Source organism: Garra rufa, chromosome 19 (assembly GCF_049309525.1).
Source record: "Garra rufa chromosome 19, GarRuf1.0, whole genome shotgun sequence".
NCBI lineage: Eukaryota > Metazoa > Chordata > Actinopteri > Cypriniformes > Cyprinidae > Garra > Garra rufa.
The window spans coordinates 31,181,744-31,209,546 of NC_133379.1; the positions used below are offsets into that span (position 1 = coordinate 31,181,744).

Consider the following 27,803-nt stretch of genomic DNA (forward strand, 5'->3'; position numbering starts at 1 on the left):
TTGTGTGCAGTGTTTCCCGGCACCCGCGCCCCCTTGAACGTCAAGTTCATTTTATTTTCGATATAGCGCCAGATCACAATAGAGGTCATTTAAGGTTATCTTTCCTATAGAACAGGTCTATACATTGTTCTTTTATTAAACAAACTAAATTGCCTTATGTTATTTATCTTATTTACACGAAGGCATGTCATTTCTGTCTCTACATGGTCGCGCATTACAATGTCTCCTCCGCGAAACACGGACGGGATCGCGCTCCATTCATAAAAACGGAATTTACTATAGCGCGGAATACCACGGAATTCGTCGATTTTTGGATTAATAAATCAAAAGTTGGTCTGTCACTTAATTCAAATCGCGATATGGACTAGTGTCTGTGAAAACTGAAATGCAAAAAGACCGTTTCAATATGTATCCTGCATGTTCTGTTTGCCTCTATGTATGAATGGTGGAGCCGCGTTTGTGACGCTCCCGCTAATTTTTGGCATTTGCATCTCACATGAACAGATAAACTCAATCTCCAAAGCTGCTGTGAGTGTCACTTAACCGTTTCATTTGAGAAAACTAGCATCATATCATACTGTACACACAGAAACTTCACAGCAACCTGTCAAAATAAAAGTACGCTTTAACATGTAACAGAACTATATAAGTCTTATATTACTTTTGTACAGTATAATGTAGGTGTTTATATATTCCTATTTAAATAATTTACATAAAACAATATATATGATAAAAAAAAAAAAATATTACAACAAGATTAACCACTTAATTGTAGAAAAAATACTACAATTATTATTTAAACGTTTTAAACTGAATATAATTTTTCTTCCATGTGTTGATTTTAACCTCTGTTTGCCAAAAATTAAAAGGGTTTATTTTTCATTTGATTAAAAATAAATGTTTAAAATGTTATTTGATTATCAGAGAAAATAAAACACATAAGAAAAAAAAGCAAAAGATTGTAGAGCTAAAATGTTAAAATAGAGAGTTTTGGACTCATTTTTTTACTGAAATAAATGTTTTCGTTATTACACAAAGTAGCCCCCCCCCCCCCCCCCCCCCAGTTCACAGTTCATTGCCATAAAGATAAATACATTTACATGTGAGAAATATTCCCTGGCCTATACAATATAGGAGAAGTTAACCTTACTGTAAAAGTTGTGTGGACAGATTTGCGTTCATGTGAAAGCACATGTGAAGCCTTGAGAATGCCGCAGTGAACAGACTGGCCTTGCGCAGAGAACATCAATCCAAACAGCCATATGCCAGGAAACCTTCGGCAATATGTTTTCTCTTCCATCATCCACTGACCTAGATGGAAGAGACGGTCCTGTATCTGTCATTTTCACTTATGTGGGTCTACTAATCCTTCTGACGGAAGGCTCGACTGTATCGCCACCCAGAGGACAGGGCGAGTATGACATTTCACTCATTCTTAAAATGTGGGGGGAAAAAACAATATTTAAGAAGAAGGAAAGAAAGAAAAGACGAATGAAACCATTTATCGTGAAGGCTTTCTACTGTAGATTCATGTTAAATGACGTATTGAATTTAACACGGATTAAAAAAATGAGACTGTGAGGGAAAGATTTACTTTAAAATGGCACAATTTAAAGCTAATTAAATTAGTTTTTGTCAGTTGGACAGTAGGTATGTTGTTAAACACAATCCACGTTTTCAAAATTATTACTAGTTTTTGTACAATATAGTGGCTATAGGGATATATACAACTATAGGGATAGTTCACCCCAAGAAAATAAAAATTCCGTCATTAATAACTCATCCTCATGTCATCCCAACCTGTAAGACCTTTGTTCATCTTTGAAACACAAATTAAGATATTGACTGTATGATTTTGAGATCCATCTTTTTACACTGAGGGACTCATTTGCAACTATTACATAAGTTTTAAAAGCACACTGGTGCTTCAAAAGGAAAAACGACGCTTTAAGAGCCAGGGGGTGAAAACTTTTTGAATTTGAAGATCAGGGTAAATTCAAGTTATTTTGTTTTCTGGGAAACATGTAAGTATCTTCTGTAGCTTCCGAAGGGCAGTACTAAATCAAAAAATAATATGATATCTAGGCAAAATAAAAAAAGATGGATCTCAAAATCATACAGTCATTGTTGGAAAGGATTCAAATACGCCAAAATGCTGAAAAACCAAATAATTTGTGCAACCTGAAGGATTTTTCTGAAGAACAGCAGGCAGTTTAACAAGCAAGGAACTCTTAAACAACTATCACTAAACAAAAAACACAGCTATGGGTCATTCAGGTAACAACACAGTATTAAAAACCAAGTGTATGTAAACTTTTGAACAGGGTCATTTTTATAAATTCAATTATTATATGTAAACGACAAAGAGAATGACTTGGATTTTTGTTTTTGTCCGGCCTATTTGAACCAGAATATTTAGATGATGAACTAAAAGAGAAAATTAACAAATAGTAACAGGTATGTATATATATATATATATATATATATATATATATATATATATATATATGTATATATATTGTGACACAAAATAGTACAAAACTCTCCATGGAACCACATTCTTCCTTTTTCTTTGTTCTATTCTTTCGCTGGTTCAGCTTTTCATTTGTATTCAGAGACCAGAATAGCAGTGATTGAACACAAGGGAAGAGAATCTCTGAAGACAAAGTTACAAAACCAAGCCTTGCACCTGCAGTTGAAGAGTACTAATGATAATCCTTCATATGGCCATGGAGATGTTTGTTCCTGCACCTGTTCTCTGAGTAAACAATTAAATATGGCATCTTGATACAAAGCTCCCCGGAAATCAGCAAATCTTGTGTGCTGACTCGAGGATCTGAACCCCACATGTGCCGCTAGGTCCAACCCTCATATGAGCCCAATTTAATGTCACTTTCCTAGTGAGCGAGCTGAGATTGACAGCCTATGAGGCCTGTTCCCACAACCATAGCATTTTCTAAAAGCTTAGTATAAAACATTACCTGCATTAGCAAACGGTGCAAGATAACAAACATGGCTGCATCAACAAAACAGTGACAGAATCAATTATGACGCATACACAGTGAATTCCACAGCGAATAAAGTTGTGTATAATTTAAGATGTTTCACCTTTCTATATATAGATAATATGTAACAGAAGGCCATTACTCTTTCTGCCCAAAACATGCTGACCGGAGTTGAATGAAAAGATTTTGCTGACTCTTAAACCCCACTTTTTCCCCCTTGAGCAGCTTATACTTTGATTTGCGCATTGCTTGTGAAGGCCGACCTGCAAGTATGCTTTGATTCTTTGACTTTCAGAGAAGAAATTGTTGAAAAAAGTCATTTCCCTGATGAAAACAACAGCTAAAACCAGTCTAGGCTGGTTGGCTGGTTTTAGCTGGTCAACCAACCCGGTTTTAGCTGGTCACCAGGCTGGTTTTAGAGGGGTTTTGGCCACTTTCCCAGCCTGGTCTTAGCTGGTCAGGCTGGGAAAGTGGCCAAAACCCCTCTAAAGCAGCCTGCTGACCAGCTAAAACCGGGTTGGTTGACCAGCTAAAACCAGCAGGGTTTTGTTTTATTTGTGCACACAAAAGTAGCTTTGTAAAATTAAGGTTGAACCACCTGATGTCACATGGACAATTTTAACGATGTCCTTAGGTAGGGTCAGGAAGCTCTCGGATTTTATCAAAAATATATTAATATAAGTTTTGAAGATTAAAGGTCTAACAGGTTTCGAACGACATGAGGGACAGAGTTGCCAGATTTTCACAACAAAACCCGTCCGATTGCTACTCAAAACTAGCCCAAAAACAAGCCCAATGGCATTTTGAGGGGGGTCCCCCAGTAAAAATCGCGTTCCAGGGGATAAAATACACGTTTTTTGGAGGGTTTCCCCCGTAAAGTTCCATTCCAGGGGATAAATATAACGTTATTGGGGTCGTTTCAACCCGCGGACATGAAAAACCACCAGCGGCAACAGTATTAAAGAAGACCAAATTCCGCGGGAAAACCGCGGACTTGGCAACACTGATGAGGGTGAGTAATAATGACAGAATTTTCATTTTTGGGTGAACTATCTCTCTCAGAATCACTAATTTTTATCAGTATATTGTTTTGATATTAATATGTCTCGGCATAAAAGTGTACTTACAATGTTTTTTAATGAATCACTGCTATGACAGCCTTGTACTGAGAGACACTGATTGCATTTTCCATATAATGAAGCCTGCGTCAATATATTCGCCACGTTCAGTTACACCAGGGTCATTTACAACCGCCATAGGAACATATTTCCCGGCAGAAATGACACCCACTTACCGTCACCCACATGCATTTCCTCGCAGGGAGCCCACTGAGGCTATAAACGTTTCCCTCACAAATCATACGTGCTGTTTACCACCAAGTGCTGTCGTTTCACACTTCTGGTGGCCTCCAAAAGGATTTTTTTTTTCTTCATTTTCCCTGATCATAAATTAACATCACCCGTGCCATGTCTCTTACAGGATTGTCCCGGTGGAGATCGAACTTTCGAGCACGCTCCATTGTCAGAACGGTAAATCCATGGCCTCCAAGTCACCTCAATTACAGAGGAGAACACGGGCAGTAATGCAGGCAACCATATCGGAGAAGCCAAGCAGGACCCACTGTACCTGAATACTAATGACAAAAATAAGCAACGCAACGCTCCATTCACACACGGTAGGACGCAAATCAGACTTGTTTTTGGCATACTTAGCATACGCTTGTCAAAAAAATCTTAAAGGATTCCAATTAGAATTTCTATCATATTTTGGAACCGTTCCTAAAGGATTCCATTAGGAATTTTTTTATAGGACAAGACATAAATATCTTGTAGGATAATTTCTGCAGAATTTTAATGGGACCCTGTTTTATTTTAAAGCATCTTTCAAGAATTCTGAAGAATCCTAAGACTATTCCTATCGAAATCTTATAGGAACGGTTCAAAAATTTGATAGAACTTCCAATAAGAAACCTGTACAAGTTTCTTAATAGACTATTCGTTAGTAAAACAAAAACAGTGGAAAAGCGCACCTTTAGATAAAAAAAAAGAGTTCCCATAAAGACATGAACAACCATCCAATTTGATCCCATAAAAAATCCTATAGGAATGATCTTACAGAATATTTATGTCTTGTCCTATAAGAATATTCCTAAAGGAAAACGGAAAAAAGGAAATCCTAAAGGAATGGTTCCAAAATATGATAGAAATTCCAATAAGAATCCTGTACAAAATTCTTATTGGAATCCCTTATTATTTTTTGACAAGGGTACTGAGTTACTGTCATAATTTGATTTAAATAAAGCTTTTATTGTAGAATAAGGACATATGTGACCCTGGACTGTCCTTATAACACATGAAAATACATTGTATGAGTCATAATTATCGATTTTTCTTTTCTGCCAAAAAAAACCATTAGGATATGAAGTAAAGATCATGTTCCATTAAGATATTTTGTAAATTTCCTACTGTAAATATATCAATACTTAATTTTTGATTAGTAATATGCACTGCTAATAACTTAATTTGGACAACTTTAAAGGTGATTTTCTCAATTTTTTTGCACCCTTAGATTCCAGATTTTCAAATAGTTGTATTTCGGCCAAATATTGTCCTATCCTAACAAACCATACATCAATGAAAAGCTTATTTATGTATGAATCATAATTGTAAAATTGACCCTTATGACTTGTTTTGTGGTACAGGCTTACATTGATTTTTAAAGGATATTGTGTTCATAAATGTCGAAAAAAACTAATCAATACGCTTTTATTGGTGTAACTAATAAACTAGAAATATACATATTTGAATGTAACCAAGCACCATATACACAAATAGAGTCAGGAATAATACAAACAGTTCAATTAGATTCCGTAAACAAAATAGATTCTGGTTTAGAAACACTAGTTAAACAGGACTATACAAACATATATACAGATACAAAGTACAAGATCCAACTAACATGAGAATATTCACATATTTAAAACCCCGTGTGACCTGAGAAAGCAGTTACTCCACAGCCCTTACTGTAGTATGTTAACAAACAGCTCAGTGATTGTTCAGCTTTTATGACTAAATGAACTGAATTTTCATTCAGTAATGCAGTGTGTATTAGTGCGTAAGCTATGTTTTAAAAGTTAATCTCTACAACCATATTTTTAAGAAATTTAACATATTTTAGAGCTTATGGATGTTAACAGTGGGGAAAAATGGCAAGTACAACAAGGCATAAATAGGTGACATTAACAGTGCGCGTCAAATAAGCAAGTGTGCAATTATTTGGTAAATGTAGTGACAGAATACGAAACGAAAAAGCTAAGAGGTGAAATTAAAACCAGGATAGCTTAATTTCTCTTGTCTGGTTTGTGCAACCTCTGCTGTATAATAATTTTAAACTCATTTCCTATACAAAAAAAGTCAACTCATACTTTCCCGAAGCGCATATAAATCAGGAATGGTCCATATAGAATTTGGTTTAAAAAAAATCAGCTGACAAGTTGGTCCCTAAAGAATCATATTACATTCGTCTATATGAAATAAAAAACAGAAAAGGTCAAATTCAGCCTCTCAGATGGCCTCTCGCAATCATTCAGTCTCGCACGCTGCAGGGAAGGCGTCCAGAACTGGCTATTGAGCGGACATTCAGTTGAGTGGTTTTGTCCTCAATTACCAGACATTCCCCTGTATATTCTACTCTTGGGAGAATAGAGTGCCAGTCACGCTCCACCGCTGCGGACTCTTATGTAGCACACTCCCTTAAATCCTTCAGTCCAGGGGTTTGTTAGGATGGATTTGTGAGATCACCCTGTGGTTAGGTTGTTGTCTGGTGGCTCTAGGGTCTCAGCGATGTCCTCCAGCTCATCCAGGAGCTCAGAGAAGGATGGTCTTCGGAACGCATCCATCTGAGAGAAAGATAGAAACAGGATAAGCTTTGGTGTTTTGTTGAATCTGTTATATATATTTTTTCAAAAAAGCTAACCAGGTGATTCAGGGAGCACATTATGAATGCTGAAGGTGAAATCTCTCACTTGAGAGGTGTTAGTTCTATTCACAGTCACGGCGTATTAAACACGACCCTTGAGTCGCTACTTCATACCTGACAACAGCTGGCGGAGAGTTCCAGAACCCGCTCTGGGCAGCCTTGCACCAGCTTTCTGAATGATTCCACATCAAGCCCAAAGTCCTGTCAACACATCACACACTGGTGTCAATTTTACTTTTACGCTTTTCTTTGAAAGAGCATGAAAATGTTGCATACTGAAAGATGTAGCGTTGTCAGCATTCAGTGGTTATCACAGAATTTAAAACAAAATTCTGTATATCATCATGTGAGTTCATAGCAAACTTTACAAGTTGTATCTCTTTAAAAAAAGTTAACGCTTTAAAAAACACATTGCATTTCTTTAGAGGGGTCAAAGATAAATGGACTAAAGATACATTTTCATCAGAACATTATATGAGACCCTTTACAAACGAACTACTTCACCATAAAATTACAAACTTTACAAAATATACTTCAAGAGAAAACTGCAACACAATATATATTTTACCAGAAAATTACAACACAAACTTTACAAACTAGCTTTACAAACAAACTGTATTTCATGAGAAAATTGTAAAAATTTTACAAAACACTTGAAACAAACTATCTCACCAGAAACTTACAATACAAACTTTACAAACATTATATATTTTACCAGAAAATTACAACACATATATTACAAACTATATCTCTCCAAATAATTGACAAATTTGACACTTTCACCAGAAAATTATACAAAACTTTCTATAAACACTTTCTAAAACTATATCTCATCAGAAAATTACAACACAAACTTTACAAACTATACTTCAGTAGAAAATTTGTACAATTTCACCAAAAAATTATACAAAACACTATATTTTGCCACAAAATTGCAACAAACTTTACAATCTATGTCACCATAAAATTTTAAGACAAATTTTACAATTTCACCGGAAAATTGTATGAAATACTTTGCAAACATACTATATTTGACCACAAAATTACAACACAAACTTTACAAACTTTATCTCACCAGAAAACTGTATAACAAACAAATTGTATTTCGCCAGAAAATTGTAAGGTAAACTTTACCCCGGAAAACAGAAACAAACTATATTTCACCACAAAATTGCAACACAAACTTTACAATCTATATTTCAGCAGAAAAATTTAAGACAAACTTTTTATGATTTTAACAAAAAATTATATAAAACACTACATTTTACCACAAAATTGCAACACAAACTTCACCAGAAAATTATACAAAACACCTTACAAACAAACTGTATTTAACCACAAAATTGCAACACAAACTTTACAAACTTCAATCTCCCCAATTTCAGCAGAAAATTATACAAAACACCTTGCAAACAAACTGTATTTTACCACAAAATTGCAACAAACTTTACAATCTATATTTCAGCAGAAAATATTAAGACAAACCTTTTATGATTTTACCAGAAAATTATATAAACACTATATTTGACCACAAAATTGCAACACAAACTACATTTCACCAGAACATTTTAAGACACCAGAAAATTATACAAACACTTCAGAAACAAACTATATTTCACCACCAATTTACAACAAACTTTACAAACTACCTATATTTCACCACAAAATGAAGACAAACGTTACAATTTTACCAGAAAATTAAACAAAAAACTTTAGAAACACCAGAAAATTACAACACAAATGTTATGATTTTACCAGAAATTTTTACAAAACCCCTTACAAACAAATTAGATTTTACCAGAAAACAGCAACACAAAACCCTACAATTAAATTATTTCTCACCAGAAAATACAAACTATAAACAAACTATATATGTAACCTATGTGAGATATATTTGAAAATCTAGAATCTGAGGGTGCAAAAAATCTAAATATCAAGAAAATCGTCTTTAAAGTTTTCCAAATTAAGTTCTTAGCAATGCATATTACTAATAAAAAATTCAGTTTCGATGTATTAGATAGGAAATTTACTAAATATCTTCATGGAACATGATCTTTGCTTAAATCCTAATGATTTTTGGCATAAAAGAAAAATCAATAATTTTGACCCATACAATGTATTATTGGATATTGCTACAAATATACCCATGCTACTTAATTCTGGTTTTGTGGTCCAGGGTCACATTACAAACAAACTACATTGCAGTTATGAAGGTCAAAGCAAACTTTACTCTTTCAACCAAATAAATGTAGCCTTGATAAGGATTAGAGATGTACTTCAAAAGCATTAAACAATCTTGTGACTGGTATCGTACATACGATAACCACATGTCTTTAGCCTCATACATATTTTAACATCTACAGTGAAAATGTAGATCGACCAGAAAATCATTATCCTTGATGTGACAGAAGAGTGCGATGAATAAATCCATACTAAAGAATCTAAATGTCCGTGCGATGGTTCCCTTGACCTAGATCAGATCTATCTGTTCTCTCCCCTCGGCTGTCCATCATCAGTAATGAAGCGTAAATGACCACACTGCTGTACACCAGGGCGCAATCACTCTGTCTGACCTTACTTTCATCCCCAATGCAGTGAAGACAACCATATTAATTCACGCGACATAACAAGCCTCTCTTAAGCGTTGTATGTAATCATCCCAGAGCCCATGCAAGTGCTAAATTATGCATGCTGTGTAACGACTTAGTGTAAATGAACAAATGGTATTCATGTGTCTATGCTGAAAAAAAGGATGCTGTGTGTTTACCTTTGTCCTGGGCAGCACTTCTGGGTCAGCAGGAATTCTTGCTAAGATCTCGCACAACATGATCCCGAAAGAGAAGACATCAACCTATGATTAAACAGGGGAAAATGAGGTTCACTTCTCAGTCTCTAATCACATCAGCACCAGCATTGGCTCTCTCTTTATCCCTGACAGTGAAGCAGAAACAGCTCACAGTTTATTGTATCTGTTAGTCATTATAAATGGCTTTACAAATCTGTACCTCAGCCCTGACCTATTAAGGTTGGCATCAAATCCGAAGGTTAATTTTTAATTAAGACGCAACTGCAAAAGGTTATGTGGATTAATGTGAATGTGTCAGTAAATCGATGCTAATTTAATTTTCGGGGGAAAAGACTATTCAACCAAAAATGTTGTATTTTACACTTTCGTTTTCAAAGTCATCCCTCTTAGGATTCTGTTCTCAGTACCTTGCGGTCGTAAGGCTCTCCTCTAAGCATTTCGGGAGCCATCCAAAAGGCCGACCCCACCAGAGACAACTTCCTGTCTGGGTCATTAGCGGGCAGATCCCCCACTTCTCTGGCCAATCCGAAGTCAGTGACCACAGCCTCCCTGCCACGCGAGGTCACGCGGATTAGGCAGTTCTGCATTGACAAAAACAAGATTCCGCATTTAGTATGTTGCATAAGACAGAAGATTTGTGTGCGTTTTTATCTCACATATTTGACTGTGGTATGAGGAAAAAAGCTAATGAAAATAAGCCAAGTACAAAAGTATAAGGAAGATTTTTCCTCATCTCAGATTACCATTAACAGACCCATACTTTTTTTTAAACAGATCTACAAAGCACCACAAGATGGCAGAATTGCTCTATAGGAAGATTGAGCACTAGAAAACAGTCTTTCACTCTGCTTCTCCATTACAAAATCCCCTAGAGCCTAAAGAAAAACCCAGTCATTACCATTTAATTATTTAAATCTGGTGTGTCATGAAGGGTTCGTCATCAGTACATGACTCCAAGGCTGAGGAGTTATCCAAGCTTTATAGTTCTTGTTTTCCTCTATTTTAAACAGAATTGTGGCTCTAACATCTGATGGGACTAATATACATGCAATATAAACAATAATTTAATAATAATGATAGTAATAAATTTAATTATTATTACACAGTAAAATACACATTTTGTTACTTTTTGTGTATCATTAACAGTGCTCATGGAAAAAAATTAATATCTGGAGAGCTTATACAAGCTAATTTGTTATTACGCATGCATAGAAATTATGTGGTACATGCATAATACTGAGCTAACATAAACAGTTACCAACAGTGAGTCATCCAAAATTTCCAAATTATTTGGATGATTTTTGTCTTTTATGACTAGTCCCACTTTCTAAAACATTACAGAAATCATTAGAATATTACGGAATGTTACAGAAACATCTAGCATGTTCCCATCTTTGCAAAAGAAAAATATACATAAAAGAATAAAATAAAATTAAGACAAAAATCTATCTGTACTAAACCATGTTTCATAATTAATGATAGAAGTTCACAATGCCATTTGCTTGTAACAAAATTCATTCAAAAGCCATTTAATTCTTTATCATTTTAATTGTTGGGAGAAAAAAAAAAATCCAAAAGTGAATAGGAGCCAAATATATATTTTTGCAAATATACTGCAATTTAAATTAATTAAATTGATTGTAAAATACAATAATCATTAGCTCCACCAAATTACAGAAGAACTGTAGAAAATTTAAGTGAAGCTGTTTTTTTAAATTGTGTTATAGATACATTTATTTAATTCAATTTATTATATATTTTAATAATAATTTAAATAATATTAAAAACAATATATAATACATTCATTACTGTATTAATACAGAAATGAATAATTACTTAAATAATAATAACACATATAAAACTGAGTTTAAAAATAATAAACAATTATATTACTACATATATTGTGTTATTTAATTCATTTTATTTATTATACTTATATAATAATAATAATTTAATTATTATTATAAACAATATTTAATAATAATTATAAGTTAATTACCGATAAATGTATTATATTCTTTGTCTTTAACAACAATAGCAATACATATAAAATTAAATACTTTAATTTATTAATAATTAGGGTTGTCAAACGATTAATCACATCCAAAATAAAAGTTGGTGTTTACATAATATATGTGTGAGTATTTATGTATTTATTATGTATATATAAATACACACACTTGCATGTATATATTTAAAAAAAAATATATATATATATAAATACAAACACATGCATGTGTATATATAAAAAATTGTTTTTTGATTGATTAATCATTTGAAAGCCCAATAATAAATATTAATTAAAAACATAATACATAATACAAATAAATATTAGTACACTAAAGTTAACCTTTGAATGAATGTGTGTGTATAGTGAACTAAGTTCAATTAAACAAAGTGTCTAATAAGCTTTATTTAACAAGCATTTTGTTTCATTTTAATCATTAGTGAGTGAAATTGCAAAAATTGCAAATATAATGCTGAAAGGTAAGAGTGAACTGACTTTAACCAGAGCATCAGGTAGAGCTACACTGTATGTGCAATGAGTATGGTATCATGCTCCGAGGTTTAATGTGTGGGAGTAACAGTACCCAGGTATCTTAAGTAAACCCATTGACATAAGGCAGCTATACGACCACACGTATCCTCCGGCGTGGAAACTTGAACTTGCTGTGTTATGCAAGCAGTAATGTAATGTTCATGTACATTCATACTGTGTAAAGCATGTTTTCCCAAAATGACGCAACAGAAAAGAGTAAGAAAACAGATATGGGAAAATATGGGTAGTTGAATATGTAATAAACTATAGTAGCAATATTTGTGCTGTGGACTTCATGTGGCTTGTTGAGGTGTTTTGTTATTTTACTATGTGATAAACATTCTGGCGGATGATAAAAAGCTAAAAGGCCAATAAACCACCCCCAGATACCAACCCGAACATTAGCAAAAATCTAGATCTAAAACATAAAAACTGTTTAAAAATAACTTAGACTAAGGCTAAGATATTTTTCTGTAAAATTGTATGCGTGTGAGCAGGGTGAGAGAATAAAAGCTTGAAAGTGACAGAAGTCAGCAGGTCATTTCTTACGAGGGAGGGTGAGTAGAAAGGAAATGAGAAAAAAGGTTAGCGAGTGAAAGCAGCTGCAGTCTGGAGTTTATAGAATGGTGGATGCTGGCTACAGCATTAGCATAATAAAGGTCTGACCTCCCATCTCTGTTCAAACACACAGGCCTGTGCTCGCTGCACACTGCAGCCTGGCAACTGCAACTGTTAAACCTGTCAAGACCAGGACTGTTTTTCTCAGCTTACAACTTTATAGGGGTGCGGACTGCCTTTTCAAAATGAGACAAAAGTCTTGTCTTTTAGTCTATTTCAGTAAAAGTGAGGATGTCATATACACTACTGTTTAAAAGTTTGGGGTCAGGAATTTTTTTTTTTAAAGTTAAAAGTGACAGTTAAAACATGTACACTATCAGTAAAAAGTTTTTGAACAGTAAGATTTTTAATGCTTTTCCTTCTGCTCTGCATTTATTTGCTTCAAAGTACAGCAAAAACATTAAAGATTTGAAATATTTTTACTATTTAAAATAAATTTCTAATTTCTATTCCTGTGATTTCAAAGCTGAATTTTTAGCATCATTATTCCAATCACATGATCCTTCAGAAATCATTCTAATATTCTGATTTGCTGCTCAAAAACTATTATTATTATTATTATTATTATGTTAAAAACAGCTGAGCAGATTTTCTTCATGTTTCTTTGATGAATAGAAAGTTCAGAAGAACAGCATTTATCTGAAATAGAAGTCTTTTTTTAAATTATAAATGCTTTTATCGTCACTTTTGATCAATTTAAAGCATCCTTGCTAAATAAAAGTATTAATTTCCCCCCCAAAATAAATGAAAAATAATTATACTGACTCTGATCTTTGGATGTTTCTATTCATCAAAGAAACCTGAGAAAATGTACTCAACAGTTTTAAATATTGCTAATAATAATGATAAAAATGTTTATTGAACAGCAAATCAGCATATTAGAATGATTTCTGAAGGATCATGTGACACTGAAGACTGAAGTAACGATGCTGAAAATTTAGCTTTGATCCCAGATATAAATTACATTTTAAAATATATTCAAATAGAAAACAGTTATTTTAAATAGTAAAAATATTTCAAAATTGTACTGTTTTTGTTTTACTTCGGATCAAATAAATGCAGGCTTGGTGAGCAGAACATACTTCTTTAAAAACAATAAAAAAACTTTTGATTGGTAGTGTATAATGTTGCAAAAGATTTCTTATTCAAACAAATCTGTTCTTTTGAACTTTCTATTCATCATTCTAAAACAAATTTATCACAGTTTCCACATTACCAGTAATACTTGAGCTCAAATCTCAGAAAACGTTGAAGCAAATTTTCAAAAAGACGTTATCTTTATTAACAAACCGCATGTTTGAAGTCTAAACAACTATATTCTTGCCTAAAAACTCTTAAAACTACATTCCGTGACACAAAAACAAGATTATTTATAAAATCCTAGTTGATTTTGGCGTCCACTGTGACACTCTTTCTGAGAAATACCGCAAGCGGAGTTATACAAACAATGAAACGATTTTTGCACCACTGGAAAAGGCTTTCAGCCAATCAGATTCGAGGACCAGAAAGAACTGTTGTATAAATGATAATAGTTTACAATACAATTGTTTTAATTCTATTTGTAGGAAATCTTACAGACCCCAAACTTTTCTGTTTTCAATAGGAAGGATTTCCTGACATGTTTTTCCTTCACTGAATTTTTGTAAACACATTCAGAAAAACATAAAGAAGCATTTCCCCCAAGGCTGATCGTGTTTCTTTACAGAACACGTCTTTTTCAGGACACAATGTTCTTTACCAAAAAATGTTGAAATACCTTGGCCCGTGGTGTGACAATGGTCACAGTGGAGGCATGTGGCACAGTTTTTCATGTTATGCGTGTTTCGGTATTAAGAACGTTATCTACGGTCCATCTCTCTGCTATTGTACTCATAAGTGATGAATGGAAACCATAACTGAAGTAAATCTACAGTAACCAAAGCCTTTCACTCAAGATAAAATCAATCACGCTGAGTTTCACAAATTGAAAAACTCACACTGAGTCCTACTTGTTACAAAATGCCATTCAATTTTTTAGCATTTCAACTGTTAAAAAAATCCAAAAGTGGATAGGAGCCAAATAGATATTTTTGCAAACAAACTACATTAAATTCATTGCAAAATTTTGAGGATAAAATATCAAACCTTTTCCAGAACTAACTTTAGTTGGTTAAAGGATTAGTTCACTTCCAGAATGAAAATGACCTGATAATTTACTCACCCCCATGTCATCCAAGATGTTCATGTCTTTCTTTCTTCAGTCGAAAAGAAATGAAGTTTTTTGAGGAAAACATTCCAGGATTTTTCTCCATATAGTGGACTTCAATGGTGGCAAACAGGTTGAAGGTTTCAATGTAGCTTCAAAGGGCTCTACACAATCCGAGCTGAAGAACATGTCTCTTATCTAGCAAAAAGATTGGCCATTTTCTTAAAAAAATAAAAATGCATATACTTTCAACCACAAATGCTAATCTTGTCTAGCTCTGTATTGGAAAACTGATGCACGGTTAGTTCTTCATCTCCATCTCATTGTCTCCTCCAACTCTAAAAGTGTCCAACATCTTTGATTTACCTTTTTTTGTAAAGGGTGTTTGACTTTCTTCGCACATTCACTTTGTAAACACTGGGTCGGTACTTCTGGCTACGTCACAAGTGACCTTTCCAGCGTGACTACGTAAATCGTGAGGTTAAACTAGTGCAAGATGAGCATTTGTGGTTAAAAAATATATAAATTTGCATTTCCTTATTTCTCGGTTGGGATCGTGTAGAGCCTTTTGAAGCTGCATTGAAACTGCAATTTGGACCTTCAACCCATTGGGTCCCATTGAAGTCCTCTATATGGAGAAAAATCCTTGAATCCTTGAAAAACCTTAATTTCTTTCCAACTGTAGAAAGAAAGACGTTGAGGTTAGTAAATTATCAGGAGATTTTCATTCTGGAAGTGAACTAATGCTTTAAAACATTCTAGCTCTAAAATAAGTAAGAAAAAGTAAAAAAATGTGTAGCAATAGTTTTGCATTTTAAGTTTTATATATTTACGGTAGAAAATTTACAAAAGATCATGGAACATGATCTTTAGTTAATACCCTAATGATTTGTGGCATAAAAGAAAAATCAGTTATTTTGACCCATACAAAGTATTGTTGGCTATTGCTCCAAATATACCTGTGCTACTTAAGACTGGTTTTGTGCTCAAGGGTCACATATTATGATTATCTCACAACTAATCTCAGAAACTAAACTGTTCCAAAGCAATAAAAAAAAAATAGGCTATGTGAGAAAGGAGGAAATGGACACAAATGAAGTGTGCCAACTACTAGTTAAACACTGGATCTGTGGTATTATCTGCATACTTGGTGCTCGCTGAATCATGCATTAAACACATTTTGTTCAAAACATGACTCAAGTCAGTCAAGTCAGGCAAGCTAATTGAACAGTAGATGGAAAAAACATTAGAAGACATTTCAATGGAGTGACATTACAAATGTCCGTCATTAGCTATAAATGCGAGGTGTGTTCTTGGCACACGCCTTCAAATCTAGGTTGAACACTGTGCCATAATTGCTCAACTTTGATCCCTAAAGTTTGCCAACTCACACGTCCTCACCTTCGAGTTCAGATCTCTGTGGTAGATGTTCTTGTAGTGGAGATAGGTCATTCCTCGGCTGATATCACAGCCCAGTTCGATCTTCTCTCTCCAGCAGAGGTTGACGTCATGCCTGGCCAGCAGCTCCTCCAGACAGCCTCCGCTCACATACTAGGTGGAGGAGGGAATGATAGGAGATTATAAAACACTTTGAATTATGACCTGCAGCGCACTTCTGTAGCATGTTAAATCAGGAAATCTTTTTCCTTTGTGGAAAATTATATAGTCTTGACACATTAGAAAAACATAATGGTGAGTCACTGCTAGTATCATGAGACTTTCCAAGCAGCACGTTGAGAAAGCAAAAGACTAGATATGCTTAATTGTGAATACTGATTCCTAAATGTTGCCACCTACCTCGAGAATTGGGTACAGCTTGTTTTCCTTGACACAGATCCCCAGGTACCTACAGAATGAAAATTACAGTACTTTATCTTTCCAAGAATTGTAGAATGATGCACAGTCTTGAACATTTACAAGTAATAACAAGAATAACAAATAATAATCTAATCAGCACCTATGACGTTATACATGTGCGTAAACCCTTTAAATCGACTTGAGATAAAATGCAAAGTCGTAATTGAAAGAAAACCATCTGCATTGACTTTTAGCAGTGCAAATAAACTCGATTTTTTAATTTTTTGATCAAGTATATTGCAAAAAGCAAACAAAAACAAACCCAGAGAACGCACACATACACTGAGATGTAGTTAGACTACTGTGTGTGCACATTTAGATGCTTGATTTAGTCTATTTAAATACATTTAGAATTCCGCCAATAAGGGGGAAAAATGTCCCTGTATGACTTAAATGTCTTTTATATATTTATGTCATCTGATATGGAAGCCTGTTTTCGCCACTGAATAAAAAATAAAGAAAGGTAATTGCGCCTTTTTATCTCACTATTCTGACTTTTTTGTAATTCTTAATTTTTTTCTCCGAATTGTGATATAAAGTCCCAATCTGAGAAATAACTTGCAGAACTGCAAGATAAAGATTCGCAATTGGCTTTTTTTCCTCGCAATTGAGTTTGCATTTTGCAATTACGACTTTTTTTCCTTGCAATTGTGAGTTTGTATCTCCAATTCTGGCTTTTTTTCTTGCAATTGCGAGTTTACATCTCGTAATTCTGACTTTTTTCTCATCATTGTGAGATATAAACTAGCAATTCTTAAGAAGTTATGTCGCAATTCTAAAAATAAAGTCAGAATTGTGACATATAAAATTTGCAATTGCGAGTTATAAAGTCAGAATTGTGACATATAAAATTTGCAATTGCGAGTTATAAAGTCAGAATTGCGAGATGTAAAGTTACAATTCTGACCGTTATACATCTGTGATGTATATAAACCCATGATATAAACAATTGCGAGAAATAACGTTATAATTGCAAGACAAAAATTACTCTAAAAACTAACAATTATTACTTTTTTCTCGCAATTGTGAGTTTGTATCTTGCAATTATGACTTCTTTCTTGCAATTGCAAGTTTACATCTTGTAATTCTGACTTTTTTCTCAGAATTGTGAGATATAAACTAGCAATTCTTTAAGAAATTAAGCAATTCTGAGAAATAAAGTCAGAATTGTGAGATAAAATATGCAATTGCGAGCTATAAAGTCAGAATTGTGAGATATAAAGTTACAATTCTGACTTTCTCAGAGTTGTGTGATATAAACAATTGCGAGTAGTCAGAATTGCAAGATAAAACTTACTATAAAAATTTGCAATTCTGACTTTTAAACTCTTAATTGTGAGTTTGTATCTTGCAGTTCTGACTTTTTTTCTGCAACTGTGAGTTTATGTCTTGCGATTCTTTCTCTGAATTGTAAGATAAACTAGCAATTGCGAGTTATAAAATGCAGTTTTGAGGGGCAAAATGACTGATATGTTCTCGTAATTACATGTTATAAAGTTCCAATTGCAAGATAGAACTTGAAATTTAGGAAAAAAGGTCAAAATTGTAAGATATAAACTCAAAATTTTGAGAAAAAAAGTTAGTTGCAAAATATAAACTCAATTCTGAGAAAAAAAAGTCATAATTGCAAGATATAAACTTGAAATTTTGAAAAATAAAAAGTCAAAATTGCGAAATGTAACCTTTGCAATTGTAAGAAAAAAAGTCTAAAAAAAGTTTTTGCATTATTTTAACGATGAAAATAGTTTCAAACAAAGTCACAGCAGAACTTGCATCTCGGAGCAACACACAACTGAGTTTCGTTACTGAATCAATCAGCTGTTTGAGCGAATAGATTGAATAAATGACTCAATCAGTGTTTTGCTGTCACCTACGAGTGATTTTAGGTTTATATTTAAAGTATACTTTCCTTTTTTCCCCCCAAAATAATTTCAATAATCAGTATTCATCGTTTTTTTGTAAACAGCAAAACATTAATCATACATTTGTAAATGCAGGTTAAATGCATTCATGTCCTACATTAAACATTCTGTGTGAATGCATCTAAATGCCACTTCAGATGCAAATTCTGTGCCACCTCTGCATTGCAAACAAATTTTGTTGATACTGATTTCATTAACTTTCATTTAACAGCCCTATAGTGTCTTACTATTTTAATATATTGATTCAATTTAAGAATTCTACACAAAAGATGATGCACACATTTAAGTAGGTTAGAATTATAAACCTAAAAATGCCCATAAAAGGCAAAAATCAATTTAAACTTATTGGAAATGTATTAATTTCTTTTACTCCTGCAAATGAACCTCTGCAAAGAATATGAATAATATTAAAAGCTATGGGAGTCAGCTCTCCATGGCACTCCAAACCCTGTCAAAGTACCAATAAAATAACACGATTAGCAAAATGACGTCTAATTATCATTACTGAAAAATTTCCCAAAAATATTACTTCCAGAAGATATCATTTTTGGTCAATATCACACACCCCTAGCTGTGTGTAGATATGATCAGAATCATCTACATTGTAGTTATTTACTGGTTACCTTTGTGCAAGGTCAGGAAATCTTAACGCAGTCAGGTTTATAATTCAGTATTAGGCCGACAGAGTCAGCGTTGTTTTCTTCCCATGTTCTGAGTGGGCGCTATGAGCATCAGGCCGGCGTGGGATTGATGGAAGTGATTAATCGCGTGCGCAGAGGCGGCTCACCTCACTATGTTGGGGTGGGAGAGTTTCTGAAGTAGACTGATCTCCCTCACGATGCTGTTCTGGTCCACGTCATTCTTGTAGATCTTCACCACCATCACCTTCTTCGTGGTGCCGTGGATCACCTGAGCGAAGGAGAGTTACATCATTATTGACTCAGCTGCGAGGGCGTCGCACACTGTACGGGAGTTTTAACAGGAGGGATTTCCTGACAAGCTTTTTCCTTCACGGAGATCCTGTAAACACATTCACATCAAAAAGGAGCATCAATCTTATTGTCCCCTGGGCTAATTTTGTTCCTTTATGGTACACAGTTCTATTTAGGACACAATGTTCTTTACTAATGCTGTCATGACTTGGCTTGTGGTGTGAGAATGGTCACAGTGGAGGCATGTGGTAGTTTTTCATGCTTGTGTGTTTTGATATCAAAAATGTTATCTAGGTCCAATCATTCTGCTGTGATCTTAGCCCTTACCTTTCATACAAGATAGTATCAAGAGTTTCACACAATAATACTGGCATTTTTGAGAGCGTTGGCATTACTTGTAACAAAATGCTGTTTGGCTGCTTACAATTGAAACTATGAGGTCAAAGGAACACTAATTTTGCAAAGCAAGAAAAAAAGACGTTTGTTTTTAAACAGTAAGTTTTAAATGTTTTTTTAAAGAAGTCTCTTATACTCACCAAGCCTGCATTTATTTGATACAAAGCAAAAACTGTACAATTTAAAATATTTTTACTATTTAAAACAACTGTTTTTTAACAACTGTTTGAATATATTTTAAAATGTAATTTATTCCTGTGATCAAAGCTACATTTTCAGCATCATTACTCCAGTCTTCAGTGTCACATGATCCTTCAGAAATCATCCTAATATCCTGATTTGCTGTTTAAAAAACATTTTTATTATTAATAACAATAATAATAATTAAAACAATTGAGTAAATTGGATACTTATATAAATAAAAAGATCCAAAGATCAGCATATATATATATATTTTTTTTTACATATATATGGGTCACATCAATTTAAGAAGGAAAAAATAGTGTAGCTCTCAGAAAAGTTTGAAAACCACTGCTGTACACTATTAGTCAAAAGTTTTTGAACAGTAAGATTTTTATTAGTTTTTTAAAGTCTCTTCTGCTCACCAAGCCTGCATTTATTTGATCCAGAGTACAACAAAAACAGTAAAAAAATTACATATTTTTACTATTTAAAATAACTGTTTTCTGTTTGAATATTTTTTTAAATGTAATTTATTCCTGTGATCAAAGCTAAATTCAGTATCAATACTCGTGTCTTGTGTCACATGATTCTTCAAAAATCATTCTAATATGCTGATTATCTGTTCAAAAAACATTTTTATTATTATTATCAATATTTAAAAAGGTTAAGTACATTTTTAAGAACTCTTTGATGAATAGAAAGATCCAAAGATCAGCATTTATCTGAAATAAAAACTTTTGAAACATTATACACTATACCATTCATACCATTATACCATTTTACTTAGCTAGGATGCTTAAATTAATTAAAAATGATGATAAAGACATTTATAATGTTACAAATGATTTCCATTTTAGGATAAATGCTGTTGTTCTGAACTTTCTATTCATGAAAGAAACCTGAAAAAATTCTACTCAGCTGTTTTCAACATAATAGTAATAATAAATGTTTTTTAAGCAGCAAATCAGAATATTAAAATGATTTCTGAAAGATCAAGTGACTGGAGTAATGATGCAAAAAAAATAGCTTTGAATGAATAACATTTTAAAATATACTCAAATACAAAACCGCTATTTTAAATAGTAAAAATATTTCAAAAATGTACTCTTTTTGCTGTACTCTAAATCAAATAAATACAGGCTTGGTGAGCAGAAGAGACTTTTTTTAAAAAGCATTTAAAACTTCTGACTGGTAATGTATAAAAAAATGTGGTTGCAATAGTTTCCTCAGGCATTTTTTACAACCATCTAGTTATTTTCTTGCTTGTGAAGGTTTTCAAAATCATTTAGGCTTGACAGGGTGTTGACGGTATGTGAGGTTAAACATGTATTTCTTAGTTGGGTTAAAGACTGTCTGCAGGACGTAGCTTGTTTTTGGAGATGACAGACACGTCATGTCTATAAGGTTCTGTTGTGAGGACTAACAGGGCCGTGACTTCCAGACAAAATGATTAGGAGATTATTTAACATTTTGTCAACAGAATTCGGGTGGGTACAAAATCCCAAACAATCAGAGATGTGGAACAAAACCCTTGCTCTTAAAAGGCAGCAGGTGGTGGAACGAAAACATTTATCTTGAAAGTCTCAATGCCTGAGATCTTGATGTGCCTCATTTTCACAGCTTTGATTAAATCTGTGCTCTTTTGCTACAGGGCAGATTATCTAATCAGATTCTGTGCTGTTCAATAACAGTCTCACAGTGATTTTCCATTATTACACGCCAACTTTAGAACCTTCTAGCAATTTCAGCACATTTTTCGCCAACCTTCAATCCCCAAAAAGTAATTTGTCTCGCTCCTTTATTACTGACAGGAAACCCTTACTTTGTAGACCTTGGAGAAAAAGCCGGTTCCGATAAGCTCTGCGCTGAAGTCTTCCCAGAACTCTAGCTTGCGCACGGTGGTGCGGAGTCGCTGCCAGCAGTCGGTCTGGCAGTAGGTGTCTGTGGACTCGTTGAGCAGCGTGGGACTAACCGGTTCTGGAGTGTCCACTACCTCACACATGTTGGAAATCTCATCTACAACAGAAAAAGCAGAAGCAGGAGACATAAAGCTTAGTTTTGCACTGCACAAGTGGACTTAGAGTGATCAAAGCAACAAAGATTTATTTGCAGGAGATGGGAAAATCTGTTTTATAATACGAAAAAAAAAATCACTAATAATTCATCATTTTAGACAGACTTAATCATCTGACGTAAGCGCAGTTTTACAGTAAAGCCTGCATTACGATCAATCATAATTTCCAAGACTGCTTCTATACAGAGGATAATCCACAGATAAATGAAAAAAATGCATGCATTTTGATGAAAAATAAAATGACCTCAAATAACAATATGCTTTCATATAAAATGCGTATGTCTGGATTAAAACATGCATTTGCATCAAGTTATTGATTTAGCCATTTCACTGCAGTGCTTATGATTACTTAAATAAATAAAAAAAACTAAAAACATATGATTTTTAAAGGACTTTTAGTACATTTTAATAACATTTCCATAAAAATATGTATATCATGATATATAACCTGTAGGATCAGAAATGAAGTTTTCCATTAAGGGGCACTGTTTGCTCCCTGGAATTAATTTTCAATCAATTTTTTTTCTCTTCTTTTTTTTTTTTTTACATTTTTCAGTCAATATTTTAAACTGTTGTCAATAACAATAGACTGTTCAAAATTGTATCTATGTAAAAAACAGGAGCCCATAGGGCTGCAATATTATGACAAAAAGTCATTCTTGTAGATTATTGCTCTTTATATTGTAATAATGATTATTAATATCGATGTAGAAAACAATATAAAAGATTTTTGTCTTCACAGACTAACATGTCGTTCCATGATGTTAGCCAAGTCTAGCACAAGTTATGCAAAAACTCCCGTTATAATCACTGAAGCCACGAAATTAACCTTTTATTTACATCATATCTGCACTGTGTTGTTTATGAGCAAATGTATAAACAGAGCTGTTGAGAAAGCTCCAACATTTTCCTCTGATTGGTGCGTTTTCAGCGCTGACTAATTTAATCACCTCTGATTGGCCAATGCATTCCTAAGTTCAACAGAAACGCATTTGATTGGTTACAATGTTTTTTCTTAAAGTCTCTTCTGCTCACCAAGCCTGCATTTATTTGATCCAAAGTACAGAAAAAAACAACATTTTTTTTCCTTTTTTAAAATAACTGTTTTCTATTTGAATATATTTTAAAATGGAATTTAATTTTTGTAATTTCAAAGCTGAATTTTAATCATCATACTCTAGTGACATGATCCTTCGAAAATCATTCTAATATTCTGATTTGCTGCTCAAAAATATTTATTGTTATTAGTAGTAGTATTATGTAGTCGAGTAGAATTTAGGTTTCTTTGATTATTAGAAAGTTCAGAAGAACAGCATTTATCTGAAATAGAAATCTTATGTAACATTTTAAATGTTAAATAAATTTGCTAAATAAAAATAATAATTTCTATAATTTCTTGCCCCCCCAAAAAATAGTTTTTTAATGGTATAATGTATAATGTTACAACAGCTTTTTTTATTTTAGATAAATGCTTTCTGTTCATCCAAGAATCCTAAAAAAACTGTTTTAAATATTGATAATAATAAAAAAATGTTTCTTAAACAGCAAATCAGCATATAAGAATGATTTCTGGATCATGTGACACTGAAGACTGGAGTAATGATGCTGAAAATTTAGCTTTTGATCACAGGACTAAATTACATTTTAAAACATATTCAACTAGAAAACAGTTTTTTAAATAGTGACAATATTCCAAAATGTTATGATTTTGTTGTACTTTGGATCAAATAAATCTAGTATTTGGTGAGCAGAAGAGACTTCTTAAAAAAATAAAATAAAAATCTTACTGTTCAAAAACTTTTGACTGGTAGTACACTACAGTTATAATTTGCAGCATCCAAAGTTGTATTTCCAAGGCTGATAAAGTTCAATGAGTTTGCAATGACATCAAATCTTTGAAACATTCTCAAGAGTTTTAAGAAACAAGTAAACAAGACACCCTTGAGCACACCTGCATATTCTCCTTTGTTGTCAGTTATATCCAGTTTCAGATTTACCCCCTTGAAAATCAACCTGTGGTAGGTCACTCTGACATTTTGGCCAGACATTTTCAGTGTACAAATGTGTTGCTTTAAAGTCATGTGAATAAAGGCTTTTTATATTTTTTTCACACTTGAATGCCTTGGATTTATAAGCACAGATTCATGAATTTTTACACCCCAGCAGCAGTTTTTTTTTGCATTTTCGAATGTATTTTCCAACATACGTTGACAGTTTTTAGTCTAAGTAAGGTGCAAAGTGGACCAAAGTGGAGTTTGTGCCCATATTTAAAAGTATATCCTTTAAGTATACCTTCAAAGAAGGTTTGGCTTTATTTAGGCCATGCAGACATTACATAACCATATTCTAATAACTTGCAAATGTCGTCATTGGATGATCTCACAACATGAGCTTAATATAGTCAGTGGACAATAAATACAGATAATTCTATGTACTACACAAGCTTTTATGTACTACACCAGCACAAATTTCTGGCTTGAACAAAAAAAAACCTGTTCACATGTGTGCATAGCGTGGATAAGTCTGACCATTTTATTGAATGGCGTATTAGCGTTTCAGCTGGAGATTACATCATTGCACGTCATCCTTGGCGCCCAAAGCACTTGCTGTCCTAGCTGCCCGTTAACATGTTTACGGCCTTGGCGCACAACATCCTACAGGCTTTCTCAGTGATGGCCATCCATCAGCTCCCACCAACACACCAACGTCTGACCCCAGGCTACTGACACAAACACAATCCCTCACACTTCATTAGATACTGTATGTGTTAACATCACCCTCGGATATTCGAGGCTCTGTATTGGTTGCAATAATCCCGAAGGTGATGACACATTGCTTCTGTGCTGGAAAGCTCTGAAAAGCAGAGTCCATAATATCAGTGTTAGCTCAGCATAAACTCTGGTTAGATAACTAACTGGCTGCACATACGGAGAAAAGGCTGTAATCATTACAGAGATTTGCTGTGAGAGAGAGAGAGATAAAATAACTGGGTTAGATCATTGCACTGATGCTTGTCTGCAAGTACAAAATTCAATCGTTTAAAATGTTTTGGACAGTAGGTAGGTACCTATTAAAATGTTTTGACATTGTTGATGTGGTTCTAATTGCTTGTTGTTGTCATTTTTACATAAGACATATGACAAACCACAATATATTATGGTATTTCCTTGTTTTTCGTACATATACCATGGAAATATCAAGGTATTCGTTTGGAGTAACATGGAAATTCCACGTTATATAAATATGCTAATCAATAATCATTTAAAACCAGTGTTTTAGACAAATACAAACTGTGGTGGCATATAAATGTGTTCACAAAACTAACATACTGTATCCAAAAATGTAATATTTCACATTTAAAATATTAAATATTACACTAAGATGTTATATGTAATTTAATATTTACAAAAAAATGATATTTAAAAAGTATATACACTACGAGTCAAAAGTTTTTGAACAGTCTCTTCTGCTCACCAAGCCTGCATTTATTTGATCCAAAGTACAGCAAAAACTGTAAAATTTCGATTTTTTTTTACTGTTTCAAATAACTGTTTTCTATTTGCATATATTTTAAAATGTACATTATTTTTGTGATTTCAAAGCTGAAATTTTAGCATCATTACTCAAGTCACATGATCCTTCAGAAATCATTCTAATATTCTGATTTGCTGCACAAAAAAAACATTTATTATTATTATTATGTTGATAACAGATGAGTAGAATTTTTTCAGGTTTCTTTGATAAATGAACGTTCAGAAGAGCAGAATTTATCTGAAATAAAATTATTTTATAACATTATAAATGCTTTATCATCACTTTTGATACATTTAAAGCATCCCTAAAGCAAATTTAAAGAGTCCTAAAAAATTTACTCAACCTTTTTAAATATTGATCATAATAATAGAAATGTTTTTTGAACAGAAAATCAGCAAATTAGAATGATTTCTGAAGAATCATGTGACACTGAAGACCTGAGTAATGATTTAGCTTTAATGAGTAAAAATTTAGCTTTGATCACAGAAATAAATTACATCTTAAAAAAATATTTTTTTATTTATTTCCATCTGATACATTACTGTACCACAGCACCACAACAGTACTTTTTATAAAGATATTTGCGGAAAAACTATGGCATATGTGCAGTGCACCTATGCTGACAAAAAGTGTTGATTGACATATTTTCTTTGTCACGCTTGAATGATATTAAATGCTGGCGTGCATGTGCGAACAAACCACAGCATTTTTCTGAAAACTTCCTTGACTGCATTATGATGGCGTATGTACGTAAGATGCAATAAGATCCATCAGGGCCTAAATCTTGATATTTCTGTTATCACCCAAACGGAGCATTAGCAAGATTACCTTTAAAGTAAACAGCACTCAAAGATAGACAGCCCATCCAACCATCAAAGTTCACACTACAACAGATAAGACAAGAAACTTACTAATCCTGTAAGATAAGCGAGAGAGAGTGACCACTGCCAATGCATAACCGGCTGATATTTGATATCTTGTACAATCACGCATAAACCAATGCACACGCACGCACACGGATGTCCTAACGCCTTCCTCAGATGTCACTGTCGTTATGCCTGACACCTGAAACCTGCTTCACCAGACGTACCTTGCCTCTCTCACATGCAAACGACAATGGTGAATGTAAGATCGACTGACGTGGTCTTTCAGGGGGTTCAGCGAGCCAGGGTGACTCTTTCAGTGTCTGCGGGTATTTTAATGTAAATGAGACATGGAAAGAGAACAAACACGGTTCGGGGAGCGAGTGTAGAATGGATTCAGATGTGAAGTGACGCAAAGCATTTGTTTGATCTACCTTGGGGTGAAGGATAGAGAGAAATTAGACAATTAGTCTTCAGCTACACACAGCGCTCATACTGAAATGGTGAATTTCACCTCTTGATTCATTTGGAAAAAGCAAGAACAGAATCTAAAACTTTGCAGAAGCAAACTTTGTTTGGAATGAAAGAATATAGGTTAGGATTCATTCTACAGGCAGTAACAGGGTCATTCCTGGGATTATGTAAACTTTTAACTTGGAATATATATATTTTTAACTACATGATTCATTTTCTAAATACCCCAAATAATTAAGCACATGTCAAACTTTAAACTTTAAAAAAAAAAGTTTTTTCAGATTAAAGACACCTTTTTTTTCCAACCCTGTGATGGAGAAAATGGGACTGGTTTAAAAAAGATTTTACACAGAACTTGTTATAAAACAAACATCAACCTACTGCTCATGTGTCCCTGATAACAATTTAATTATAACAAATGTAAAATTTGTATCACA

General features: G+C 33.6%; 1 protein-coding gene across 1 annotated transcript in view; it reads right to left on the minus strand.

Moving 5' to 3' along the window:
* Positions 1-5,754: 5,754 nt before the first annotated feature.
* Positions 5,755-27,803, minus strand: part of LOC141292914 (dual specificity testis-specific protein kinase 2) — a 30,546-nt gene continuing 8,497 nt past the window's right edge. Inside the window, exons 3-10 of the mRNA XM_073824963.1 lie at positions 22,244-22,437; positions 19,698-19,819; positions 16,929-16,977; positions 16,533-16,682; positions 10,197-10,370; positions 9,751-9,834; positions 7,098-7,184; positions 5,755-6,903 (exon numbers count right to left, since the gene is read on the minus strand). Of these exons, the coding sequence (XP_073681064.1) occupies positions 6,802-6,903; positions 7,098-7,184; positions 9,751-9,834; positions 10,197-10,370; positions 16,533-16,682; positions 16,929-16,977; positions 19,698-19,819; positions 22,244-22,437 (962 nt within the window). The 3' untranslated portion in view covers positions 5,755-6,801. The remainder of the gene's footprint in view (positions 6,904-7,097; positions 7,185-9,750; positions 9,835-10,196; positions 10,371-16,532; positions 16,683-16,928; positions 16,978-19,697; positions 19,820-22,243; positions 22,438-27,803) is intronic.